Raw genomic sequence first — 13,684 nt, 5'->3', positions numbered from 1 at the left:
TTTTTCTGGGAAAATCTCAGCCTTTTTTATTTGGTATATCTCTTAAAAGCTGCGCTTTTAAAACGTACACCGTGTGTACAGTCCATTGCTCAGTATGCTACCAGTACCTGGCAGCCCAGCTGCCTACCCTGTGAACAGCTGTGTGCAATTAGTAAGGCAGCCAATGAAAATAGTAACTGCCCTTTTCCCCTCAGACGGGGCAAGACTGGAATGTGTGACGCGGCAGGAGGTTTTTACAATATCGTCGAAGACCGATCAGAATGAAAGTGTTACTGTGAAGCCTGTTTTATTAAAGTGAATACAGAACCGTTACACACAGGTCATGTGGAAGCAAGGTCCAATACAAGTGTCTAATGAAACAATGAAAATAGGGTTCAAGAAACATGAGTGGGTGTATTAAGGACAAAACACAGGAAATGTTTCTGTACACAATGGGCTGTCTTTTGAAGCTGCTAGGAGTTTCAAAAGCACATTCCCTGTGTTTTCTCAGAAAAGCAAGTAAAATGGGCTTAATGATCTCATCTTACTTGCAACTTTCCTTAAATGCTTACGAATTAGATGACGAATAATAGCACTCAGCACTCACCAAGACAATGTTTAAATTGAGCATCAAGTCAATATGAAATCTGTTTCACATGGAAAGAGCATTGACATTTTCTTTCTGTTCTCCACATGCTCAACATACACACAGTTATTCTTATTCCCATTACAATTTGGGTAATTGCACTGTGTTTGGAAAGACAAATTGTGTCCTGGAGTACAAAGAAAAGCTATGCATTTCTTATGCAGAAGTTCTAATTAATCCACAACTAATCCTTCAGTGTAGTACCAGATAATGGGAAGCAGCATTGCGATATCAAATCTAATGTTTGAAAGATAAGGTCAATCATTTTCCACCCCGAATTTACACTGCGCACCAAATACATTTATCTGCAAATTAAGCACTTGAACAGGAGGCAGCTGCTCAGCACTGATAAGGTAACTCTCTAAATGTCTCCCACAGAAGCTCTCTTGGATTTAAGGTCTGACTCTCTTTTGCACAACTAAGCTTGTATTCTACAAGTTCACAGTGGTATTTACCTTAGTAACAGGGCCTGACAATGTATTAAAATATAGTGAGATTGTGGTATAGCACAGAGAGGTATGGTAAACCTGGGGCTCATTTAAAAGTTAAAATAAGCGAAAAGAGATTTAAAATGTCCATTCAAATCTGTAAATTGTGACAATTAATCTGTTTTGCACATAAGTACAATTATTTTATTTCAAATTACATTAAAAATTTTCAGCCTTATTTGGAAACAATTCGGATAATTGAATTTGTTACCTTTATTTTAAGATAAAAACCATTTGAAATCAACAAATAAAAAAAATCACACAAATAATTTAACACTATTTGTTTATGTAGCCATTGCTTTCTTTATGGAACAAATCTCCAGTAGTTTTGAAATATAAGAAGCTGAATGTGTCGGCAAATAATTAACAAATAACCTATTATCCACACTTCTTAGTTTTGAACGCATACTGTATAATAATTCCGTCAACTTATGAAAGTTACTAAGTTGTCTTTGCTTACATGTAAACAGCCTTTTGATCGCACTTTTGCAATAAACTGCTGCAAAATTCCCATTAAACATATTTTTGTATAATACTTTATATAATATAATTAATATAATATAATATAATAATTTTAAATTAATGTAAACTTAAGTATATGTGCATGTATATGCTTAATGTAACATTTTACAGCCTTGTTGCTATAATCCATTCATTGTCTTCATTTCCATTTTTAGTACACCAGTGTCTGTGCACATTTATCTTCTTAAAGTCCTCCGATATTTCAAGGACTGTTTTACCCTTTGTTTCTGGTACAAAGAGAAAGACATAAACTCCGGCCCCAAGACAAACACTTCCAAAAAACAGAAAGCTGAAGTGCTTCAGAGAATCCTACAACAAAAAACAGAGCAATAACTGTGAGAAAAGGTGCTCTTATAAATTATTTCATTTCTACAGTATTTACTTATAACACTAGAATTATAACAAATTATAACACTAGAAACATTACATACTACTATATGCGCCTTACCTGTACACTGAAACCCTTACAAAGATTTATCCAAGGCTCAATTTTTTTTTAACTCAGTTCACCTTCCATTAATGGATGGTGTCTTAAACACAGATCACTTAGGTACAGTACACTAAGTTCTGACACTGTAGCACTTTTCGAGCTATATAAGCCCTAAGCTTCATAACACAGTTTACAGAATTATTAAAAATTCAGTTCATCTAAGCATAATGAAAGCTGTGGATGTAGTTCTTAATGTACATTCTTATATTGTATGTGCTCTGACTCTTTTCAAAAATGATTTCAAAGTTACAATTGTTATTATTTTTTCACTCCAAAATATTGACATTACAATTAGATAAATATTGAAATGTTTCCACCTCTGAGACTTACAATCAAGAATGGAAAAGCCACTACCAGCACAGAAAAGCCCACCCATCTCAAGATTCCAGTGAAGACAAAAGCCGCAGGTCTTGAAGACTGAATAAAGATCTCATGAGAGAGCGATGGTAACACACTGGCTAAAACACAAAACAAGAAAAAATATTCTTACACATTACATGAGGGACTTAAGACAGAGGCAGTGAGTGGAACTCTGGAAGTGGCGCAGAGATCCATTGCTGGTTCACCAGTAATAATGTAAAGGAATGTGTTATTGTGTTCAAAAGAACCTACCTGGCCCACCTCCAAAACATATAACAAAAAGAAAAATTAGGCACACTGTGCTGTATGGTATCCAAGAAATGGTCTCCTAAAAAAACAAATATATCAATGAGAATATGGATTATAACCTGAATAACAGCAGGTTAGGTTCCTGAAGACATATTTGTGTTACATATCATAACAGAGGGTAAACATCATTGTTTCTAAACACATTAAAAGTCATTCTTCAGATGAGAAAAAACAAGAAAAGAACTGAAGCCTCATCCTCCACATCCTCTTCTGAGCACAAAATAAAGTCTTTGTAGTGCTTAAAATTAAGAAGACGCCCTCTGCCCTTGAAGTCTGCACTAGTCACTAGAAAACTCAAACCAAAGAAATGCTTACCCTCAGATAAAGTGTCACTGTGATTAATGTCATTATTAAGGACATACATATAAATCCCTTCCACAACAATGCTCTTCTCCCTGTGTTTTCGATGAGAAATGCCTGTGGAGAAAAATGCACTTCTAAGTAAATCCTTTTCTTTGCCACCAACAAGCAAACAAAATATGTTTCTTGAAGTTATATAAACAAACTTTCTTGCTCTAAAGAAGAGGTAGAGTGTACCAAAAAAGCTCAGAAAAATGGAATGATTCACTAATACCATAAATATTTTCAAATCTTAAAAGCAAATGCATATAAAATCCTTAGCAATTCCTTATCTCAAATAAGTTTGATTAATTAGCAGACAGAAAAAGAATTCAGGCTGCATTGATTGTCAGAAAATAGTATAACTCCAAAAGGTCAAATTGTGTAAAACTGGTCAGCATTATATGAAGATCAGATGTTTTGCTCTGCACAACTTACACATGTGATCGTAGTGAGGACTTCAGAAACTCCTATACCAAGTGTGACATACCGAATGTTATCCTCGGAGATGCCAGCCTCATAAAACACATTGAAAGAGTAGGCACAGATCTGCAAAGCAATGAGAGAAGTTCACTGCACATCTGGCTTACTTCTCCCCTTCAACAAGCAGTCAAGAGGTTAAATAGCATCCATTAAAGCAAAAAAAGCCCATTTTGAGTGAACCTAAGAACATCCACTCTATGGAGGGAATGGAGTGCAAGTCACACAGAAGTGGCATTCCTTGAGTCTGTCGGATCCCTTCCTTTCATAAATGTATTTTTACTTCCAAATTCCTTAATTGATATGGATCAGGGTATTGACTGCTTGAAGGAAAACACCAGTTAAAGGGCTGATGGGCCCCAGGGCACCCAGCTGTCCATTCCTCCCAGTAAAAGAGAGGTAGCAAAAGTGGGGGAATCGGTTTTGAAAGGTACAGAGACAGTGGTGTGTGCATGGTGAAGAGGCAGTGTGTAGTGAAGGGGAGTCTTGCATGGTGTGTTGCCTGCCTGATGTCCAGACTGCAGACCTTCCTGCATGAGTGGACAGGCTCCTGGCCAGAGGTGAGATGGATCTAGTTGTCATGGTCTGTGTTGGAACAAATTACACAGGGAAAGGTAAGATGATAATTCTGTAAGACAGGTTTAAGTATTCAGCTGGAAAACCTACTGTAGGTGCCTACGTAACTACAACAGAAAACAATGGTTTAGGTTATTGGGGCTCTGTCATTTCATAACAACTGGGATCTATAAAAATGGGGCAGATTGCACTTGAACCAGTGGGGTGCCACTTGCAAGGTGTAAGTACCATGTTGTTGAAGAGTGTACTGTATGTGTCGTGTTTGGGAAGCGTATGTGTAGAGCTGTTGGTGGAAGGAAGCTCACCACAGGTCGGCTTGAAATAAACTTATGACTGGACTTACTTATGACTGAAAGGATTAATATAAAACCACATTTTTTTAAAAAAACAGGCAGGAGTGGGGTGGAACTATATCTATATATATGGGATATACAGTATATATATATCCCACCTTTATATAGCCTCCAATCTGGAGAACTGAAACATGAAGTCTTGGCAGTTTTACAATTCTATAATGGCTATACTGGAAAATATAAGTTTTATGATCTTAACAATAGGTACATTGTATAGACCACCTAATACAGACATGGGCACATGTAGCTTACTATTGATAAAATCAGGAAGGACTATAGCAAAGATTTTGTTAAATAAATTGGAAATTTCGATTCCTTCATATAAGGGTATTGTATAAGGGGAATACAGAACCTGATACTGATGGTGTTAAAATGGTTAATAATGTAATTTTAATCCAGTATATAACAGCATCTGCTAGGGAAGATGCTCTTATTGACCAACTCTAGTCTTTTGAAATATTCAAGATATATGGAATATATGAAATAGAATCACTAAGACATCGTGACCCTAATATGAAAATGTTTGATTCTCACTTCAAATCTCTAAAACTTCAGCCTAGAAATGAGGATTTATAATTTTAGAAATGCAGATTGTGAAGGAGAAAGGATGAGTTTACATGTGGTGAAATGGGATTAGATAGATTCAGAGTCAATAACTGAAGGATGGTTCATAGGCTCTTAAACTTTTCAACATTAAAACTCTAGCAAGTCTAGCAAGATATCCCCAAAAATGTTTATTGGGAAAACTGAGAGAAGAGAAATCAGAAGGAAAAGAGCACTCTACAGACTGTATCAAAGATATTAAAAATATCACGAGCTACAGGTACAGTACAGATGGAAAAAGATTAGAATTCCCAAGACAGAAAGAAAATATAATTGCAACAATAAAATTGGAAGTAATAGTTTATGAGAAAAGGGGGTTGATAAAAGAATAGACGTTTATAACATAGCTTTTATAATGTTACCATGTTATGCTAGGGGCTCCATCAGTATTGAGTAATATTAATGTAATTGACACACAGGGCCTAGTGCAACATCCTCATCCTCAGCTGCATGCACAATTGCATCAAATAACACTGCAGAACAAAGTTAACGGACCGGCAGATGACATTCACAGTAGAGTATTAAGTATTAAACATGGATGTTGTTGTATTAAACAGGATTTGAAGTGACTCTGAATCAGAACATTTAAATTATTTTAACAATGCTAGGAATTTTATAACCTAGAACAATATTTCCAAATAATTATTTGTATGCCCTGATATGTACCTAATTGGATCTCTGCAGAAGGAAAAATGCTCCTATAGTGTCTGATAGATTGTCATTCCCACTATAATAAATAGATCACCTATTAAGAGATGCTTTGTTAGAAATAAGGGTGTAAAGTTAAAGAGAAACTACTTAAAGATATGTACGGTGAAGCTGTTACAAGCAGTTTCATAATTCTTGAAGAAGGATATTCATGAAACTCAGGACCAAGTCAGAAACAGTTAAGCAAAAGTTTAACAAGTGAACAAATCAATTAAGGTAACCAATCAGCTCTGGAGCTTTAGAGCTGAGCTGGAACAAAAGACATCAGACACAATGATCCCCCTAGGACAGGAACTGGAAACCAGTGACCTGCACAATACTCTGTTAAGTGCAATAATCTGAAGAAAAATATCTGATGGAGTTAGTTACTTATTTGCAGAGGAAGGTAAACGTGAATAAGGAACTAGTTTCTTTTGGCTTGAATTTTACCATGCGGTGTTTCACATTATCTTTAATCTTCAGCCTGGTACCTTCAGCCAGATTGTACAGGTCTGAAGGTATTATCTCATTGGTTCATAATAAAAATAAGGTTTTTTATTCTTACATCCCTTGCTGGGATATGTGAACTGTCATTTAGGATGAGAACTGTAACCATAATTTTGAGAATTATAAATGAAGCACCACTTTATAAAAAGGGAAAAACAAATTCAGGAAACTAGAGACAAACCTGTTTTTCTTCTATTAATGGCGATGTTATAGAAACAATAATTAGAGCTACACTAAAATAATACTTGTAAATAAATGAATATTTAAAAGTAGCATACATAGATTTGGAAAGGTAGGGTCTTGTTAAACATATTTCTAGAATGTTTTGGACAAGTAACCTAGATTAGTGATAACACTAAATCATATGACGCTGTTGTGTGCTAGGAGGTATACTATTTATTCCAATATGGATTATGACGTAACCATTAAACATTCTGTACCTTTAAGCCAAATCATGCCAGAAGGGAGGTAATTTCAGTATTGAAGCCAGAATAGCTCATCAGGCCACAGTCTATCCTGGTTTTCATGGCTTTAAATGGACAGAAAGCATGTGACACTTGGATGAGATACCGGTCTACTGCAGAGCCTAAAGCCTGCAAATGCTGGTCCCTGTTTATACAGCTTAACCAGGCCAGTAAGTGGTGGTAAATGACACAGGCATCATACCTGGCTCCAGTATGTCTAGAGCATTGTTTAGGTTGGAGATGTTAGATCAGGTCATCGTTTTTGAAGTGTGTTGTCTACAGCTACCCATAAATATAAAGTCTGTTGCAAAACAGAACTGGAATACGGGATGACCTAATTCAGTTTCAAAGGTTTCTAGGAACAAATGATTGGAGGTGATGCTCCCCAGCTATATATACCTGTACATACTGAAACCTTTCCTTTTGAGTTTTATCCCCTTTTGGGAGATACAATTAATCAGAGACCTGTGTAAAAGATGCCCAAACAAGGTAAACTAAAGGTTGAGAGGTCAGTCTAGGAAGACCAGAACAGTATCAGTAGTACTGTTGACTTCTCTCTCTTCTTCTCTCTCCTTGGGAAATAAAGAAGCAAAGCACTGTGGGTGTGTTCTGTCCTATAGGTCAATTCAAGGAAATTCAAGCCTACTCTTTGAGCACTGAAACCTAACAGGTATCTGTGATAAATCAATACATCAGAACTTAATTTAGGAACCAAGGCTGATATTTTTACGTTTTTTGCTCTGGAAACCTGTGCTATCCCCCTAAACTGTTAAATTGACTATTTTATTAAATACATTTTCTGATGTACATTTACAACTCATTTGCAATTTGTTTTATAATATGATTGCAGTAGCACATATATACAGTGACATAGTGATGTGTTATCCATCCTGTTTTTTGAAGGATGCCAAGAAATTATTTTGATTTTGTTTTTCAAGGATGGTTCTCTAGATTTTTTTCTATGTTTTCTACATCTGCAGGATGTGTATTTGATGATGAAATGCTCACAGGCTAAATTGAAAAATACGAAGTTCAGCAGAACTTCATATAAATAAAGGTAAAACAATAATTATATGTCTATAAAAATGGCAAGAGCTGTATTGGACTACATAACTCAAAACTACTCAGTCTTGTGACTTTATATTGCATTTCAGATGTTTTTGACAACTGTCTCAAGAATTATTTAATTGTTTGACAGGACTATGATACCAATTAATAGTTTTCAACTGTAAACAATTAATCACAAAATGAATTAAGAGGGTTTCTTGTTGAGTACCCCTGCCTTCACTTAATCCAACATTAAAAATAAAAATTTAAAACTAACAGTGTAAAGCTGGTTCTTACAGAGCACTCTGGAGTGTCTGTTTTTTTCCCCTTTAGTTCATTGGACTATACTGCAGAAACACACTCACCGCAGAGATGCCACAAAACTGAATCGCAATCAAAACAACCAACATGGTCAAGAGTTGCCAGCGTGATTCTCTGTCTTTCAGGAGCTCGGAAAGGCTTTTTGGTTTTTCCCCATTTATGGCAGCCTGCTCTGCCAGCATTTCTTCAATTTCAACCTTAAAATCCCTTTTCCCCCAGAGTCTCTGCAGGGCTGAAAGACAGAATGCCTGGCAGTGAGTTAAGCCACAAACTTGCGGTGCAAACGAACAAGAGAGGGTGTGTCTGGCAGAAAAAAAAAACATCCATGCACTAAGAAGAGTTACTCACAGCCCAGAACACGCAAAGAAATGTATTGCACAGGTCCCTGGCATATATTGCACAAAAATGGTTTTAAACAGGAAAAGAAAAAGAGCAGATGTATCAGTTTACTGTCCAGTCCAGAAACAGGTCACTGTCAATGTCACCTCTGCCAAAACGCAAGGTGGATGTGTTGTACAGTCTTATGGCAGAAGGCAAGAATGACCTTTTCCAGAATCAACTTAATTAAAGACAAAACAGTGAAAATATGACAACAGTTTCTAAATTACCTTTTCTGCACATTTCTTCATTTCCTTTGTCAATTAATAAGTATCTGGGGGCCTCTGGGAGAAAAGGAAGAGCGACAAGCTGGAGAATGGAAATGAAGGAGGCGCAGCAAAGCAGAATATGCCACAAGTCCTCTTGGCCAAGTAATTCACTGAAATATACAATTTCATTAAATACAATTCTTGATATGTTGTATACTTAAAATGCACAGTACACTGTTATTTGATTTTTAAGCCACATTGTGAGCCACCATTTGAAAATGTCATAAAATATATGAATAATCGTTTTTATCATTTAATCTTGTATTGTAATGGTGGGAAACCAATATCCATAAGAAGCCCTTGTGGGCTGCACAAAAAAGAACATCTTTATCCATTTCCAGTTTTGTTTTAACTAAGTGAGCTAAAACCTATTTCTCCACATACATTTATTTTACCTGAGACCAACAAGTTGTCCAAAAAGTTTGCCGAGCGAAGTGAAAGTAGCTGCCGTCATGGTCGTCAGACCTCTGAGCTGTTTAGGCGAACTTTCTCCAAGATACATCAAGTGGATGTTAAGGCCTAGCCCTTAGAGGTTCACACAGAAAATTGGTATTTATTTAGCTCCCCTGATTGTATATAAAACTCATAGATCAACACTGAGTAAACCATTTCCATTGAATATAATAATGAAAGTACAAGTAGTGGATAAAAAAAACACCACTGGAACGTAACTTAAGAGGGCGTAGGGACATCACGTGTAGCCAATCTGTCATGTTTGTGCCCTTTTATAGAGTCTACTGGTGTCAGAGATTCTGCAGGAAGGCTGAGGCAGCATAGGAAAACAAAGTCTCAGGCGTCATTCCAGAATATCACATACAGTACATGCTTGATTCAGATGTGGTGACTGAGAAGGTCTGACATATGGATACCATCAGTGTCATAGTTAGAAAACTACTGGGCAACAACATAAGCTCTGTGGATGGGGACATTGTCATCCTGAAAGACACCCCTTCTGGCAGGAGAGAAATACTACAACATGCTGACCTTGAGTTGACTTTTAGGAAATGAATGGACCCAGACCCAGGAAAGTATACCCCACATTACGGAACTATGAGAATCTTCACTGTTGCAACCAAATATTTTGATGCCAAATATGCACTTGTCCATTTGTCAAGAACATAGTAGGGGGTGATTCATCTGACCATATCACACTTCCTCACTGCTCAGTGGTTTATTGCCTATTCTCTTTGCACCACTGGACTCACAAATATGCACTTCAAGGTGCAACCTGACTTTGGTATCCTGCTCCTGACAATCAAACCCCAACAATCACCCCTCCTTCAAAGTCCCTGAGGTTCCTGTTACAGCCATAACTATAAGCAACCAAGTGAGTTCAGCATTGTTATACATGACTCTGAGCATGCTGGGATGTTATCTGCTTAATTAACACACGAGCCACACCTGTGTGGAAGACCTTACCTTCAATATACCTGGTGTCCCTCAATGACCCAGGTGTTTCCTTTTTTTGTCCACTACCTATATAGGACTATGCAATACTTAAAGAAACAAGAGTTTGGGGATTTCTCTCTCAAGGCATTTGATTCTAATTTATGTAATGAATCCAGGGCAACTGCTTAAACTCAGGTAATTGGGAAAATAAATTTAATGTTTCATGATCTATCAATCTATATTTTTGTTCTATCCACACAACATTTTTGCTGCGTCTCTACTTAATTTTTAAAACACCGCACAAAGCGGAGTTTATACTCAATATGCAATAATTGATTGCCTGATTTTGGCAAATTAAAATACTGAATTATCTATATAAATGTTTTGTTACTTTTTTTTGTCTTATACTGTATAATGTATACCATGAAAGGTGGTGGTCTTGTTCATTTTGACTGGGGTATGGACTGTATAGCAAGTGTTCCTCCTTTCCTTGAAGCAAATTTTATAGCTACACAGTAAAAAAACAGGTGCGTACCTGCACTGAATCCATACAGGAATCTCGCCACCAAAATCATTTCAAAAGAGTTGGCTTTCCGACTTGAGCCCATTATTGCAGCAGTAACAATGCTGAGAATGCTGTTGTATATCATAGATTTCTTTCTACAATGAAGAACAGCCATTAGCAGTTCATGCTTTCTGTAAGCATGAATGATAACATATCCTGTAGATTTAAAGTCCACTGTCCACAATTTTCAACACAAATATATGTAAATAAATAGTAAAAGTTTTATACAGTAATTCACAGGGAACTGAAAGAGTCTTGGCTGGTACTCTAGGTATTCAAATTAAATTAATTGAGTCTGTATTGAAGGAATTACGTATTAATTATGTTTGATATAAAAAGACTATATTTAATTAATGTCTCTGCAAAACCAGTTTTCAGGAGGTTAGCATTTAAAATGAATAGTTTACATTTACAAAAGATAATATAAAACCCACAAAAGGAGACCTTCAAATAACTTTTGGATGCATATTTAATATTTAATATTCTCAAATAACTCACCTTCCAAATTTCACGACAAAACATCTTATACTTATAGATCCAATCAGGCCTCCAATAGAGTACATCGATACCAAAACAGACCAAATCAATTTTACACTTTCCCTCTCCATAGGCTTTCCATAGCGGGACATCCAACTTTCATTGATGAAATTCTGAATGAACTGAAGGGACACACGTAAGAAAAACCCTGAGATTAGAAAAAAGTCACTATGCTCATGATTTTTAAATCACTCACTACACATACTTCAGATGTGTAGATGATTTTCATTTTTAATGCAGAATGTCATTAGTTGTGAAAAACATTCAATGTTTCATGATGATTTTGAGGCATTAATAAATGTATTCCAGATAACAGAATAATCTGCATAAAAGAAAAATGCAGCTTAGGAAAACATGAACATTGTCATGATTTTGATTTAAGAAATGCTTTCTTTCCTATGTGCTATTAAAAATGACAATTCATTTACAATGAAAGAAAAAAAACATCAAATATCTCTTACAGGTGAAGGTGAGTTGATAACAGTAATGTGAAATCCATTCTGAAATGATCCTCCAATTCCCAGGACTACTATGAAGATTATCACTTGACCACAGAGCTGAAAACACACCAGAAGGAATGAGCTTTCTGTTAGCAAAACCCACAATTACCTTTATAAAGTTTTTATTCATTCATCCATTATCTAACTTTCTTATCCAATACAAGGTCGCAGGAAGGCTAGAACCTAACCTATTAAGCAATGGGCAGAAGTCCAGATACACCTTGGATGGGACAGCAGTCTATTGCAGGACATAAAGTAGGCAGACACAAACACAGACTCACTCACACCAGGGCCAATTTTCCCAGAAGCCAATTAAACCACCAGTATCTTTGAACTGTGGAAGAAACTGGAGCACTTGGAGGAAATCCATACAAACATAGGGAGAACATACAAAATCCACACAGATAGCACCCCAAGTCCAGAATTGAACCCAGAGGTCCTGTCAAGCAACAATACTTACCATTTCGCCACTGTGTCACAACCTGTTAAGTTTTTATTTTAATGATTTAAACATTTTAACCACTGTTACTTTTTTAAGTACAGTATAAATTCAGAGACACCTTCTAAAATTGTATCTAATGAGCAAGCTTATTCAGTCATTTTATACTGTCACGGTAATCAAATCAAAGGTCTAAAATGACCGAAAAAATACAGCAATGAAAGAACCAATTAACATAATTTTGCACATTTTATATTTCACTGTGGAACTTCTGTGTCATACAATTCCCAAAATACAAAACAGCACAATCCAACAAATATAATAATTAAATGATGACGTTAGCACACTGCTTTTGTAGAGAGAACTTAATCACTCCATGAAACGAAAAAAGGTACATCTGTGTGACTGATTGCAGCAAGTTAGTGAAAGTAATGTTTAACATTCCTTTGTTCAAGTTTTAGATGAGTCATTCAATCTACTGATGCAACTGTGGAAAACAAGATGAATTGCATAATTTTTTCTTCAAAAATAACATCAACATTGGTTTATATTAAATAAAAGTTAGTGCATTCTATGTAAATTATTAGTCATCTTTTCTAAAGCCGTCACATTTACTCCTATTGCATCACAGTTACACTGTGGCCTCCTGGATTAGTCCTTCTGTCTAGCTTTGGATAATTCCGAGAAATGCTATGAAAAAAAACAAATTTCATTGTTACCATGAATAAAACACACAACAAAAATGCTTAAGCATCAAACTTAATCTCAATGCAATAGGCTATAAGAACAGATTTGCCTTTTAATTAAGAATATGTTTTATTTTAATTAAAGCCACTTGTGGAAGTAAACAGTCTGCACACTATATAAATCGCAAGACGTACTTGAAGTTTGTAAAGCAAAATACCTAAAATACCCACTTTGCTACACCGTGCGAGATTTTAAATCAAAGTGACGAGGATGGTAATAGAAAGTGAGGCACTAAATCAGGTTTTTGAAGGACTATTGTGTATAGTATTTAAATTACAATACATTGCCTTCAAATATTATTAAATAAAAGCGATGTTTTTTGTATAAAACACTGAGAGGTACAGTACATTGCCCAATTATGTTACTTTCATTAAATAATTATGAAATACAGTGAAACATTCCAGTATTTTTAAAGTTCGGTATTTTGGATCTCAAAGAGAAAATGTAGATTTCTTACCATGTGCTTCAGTAAAAACTCCATTTTTATTGCACACAGAGCCGATAGCACACCACCAGCAAGATCTCCAAATGTAGCTTGGCTAACAATTTAAACAAGCTCTGTTAGATATTATAAAAAGTAAGATTAATTTTTTATAGAATCGCCTCATCAGTCACGTGCTATTTCCCCCATGGACTCTTCACTGATAAGAACATTTTTTTACAGTTGATCTTACACAATATTTTGAAAT

At 35.8% G+C, this 13,684-nt stretch overlaps 1 protein-coding gene across 1 annotated transcript; it reads right to left on the bottom strand.

Annotated features, from left to right (window-relative positions):
- Window positions 1-395: 395 nt before the first annotated feature.
- On the bottom strand, window positions 396-13,534 carry slc2a9l1 (solute carrier family 2 member 9, like 1). Its single transcript, XM_015347106.2, has 12 exons — window positions 13,453-13,534; window positions 11,771-11,866; window positions 11,271-11,431; window positions 10,743-10,867; window positions 9,214-9,343; window positions 8,780-8,928; window positions 8,216-8,403; window positions 3,572-3,682; window positions 3,110-3,211; window positions 2,738-2,813; window positions 2,456-2,583; window positions 396-1,944 (listed from the first exon to the last, which is right to left on the bottom strand). The coding sequence occupies exons 1-12, from the start codon at window positions 13,474-13,476 to the stop codon at window positions 1,741-1,743; spliced, it is 1,494 nt and encodes a 497-aa protein (XP_015202592.1). The 5' UTR covers window positions 13,477-13,534; the 3' UTR covers window positions 396-1,740.
- Between the last annotated feature and the right edge of the window lie 150 nt (window positions 13,535-13,684).

This window comes from Lepisosteus oculatus, chromosome 4, assembly GCF_040954835.1.
Source record: "Lepisosteus oculatus isolate fLepOcu1 chromosome 4, fLepOcu1.hap2, whole genome shotgun sequence".
In the NCBI taxonomy this organism is placed as follows: domain Eukaryota; kingdom Metazoa; phylum Chordata; class Actinopteri; order Semionotiformes; family Lepisosteidae; genus Lepisosteus; species Lepisosteus oculatus.
This window is presented reverse-complemented; position numbering and strand designations above follow the sequence as displayed.

Excerpts from the sequence above, each read along its gene's own strand:
- slc2a9l1 (XM_015347106.2), bottom strand. The coding sequence starts at position 13,476 with ATGGAGTTTTTACTGAAGCACATG. Across the intron at positions 11,867-13,452 it reads AGTTTTTACTGAAGCACATG|CTCTGTGGTCAAGTGATAAT; the intron begins GTAAGAAATCTA and ends GTGTGTTTTCAG. Across the intron at positions 8,929-9,213 it reads GGACAACTTGTTGGTCTCAG|TGAATTACTTGGCCAAGAGG; the intron begins GTAAAATAAATG and ends TGTATATTTCAG.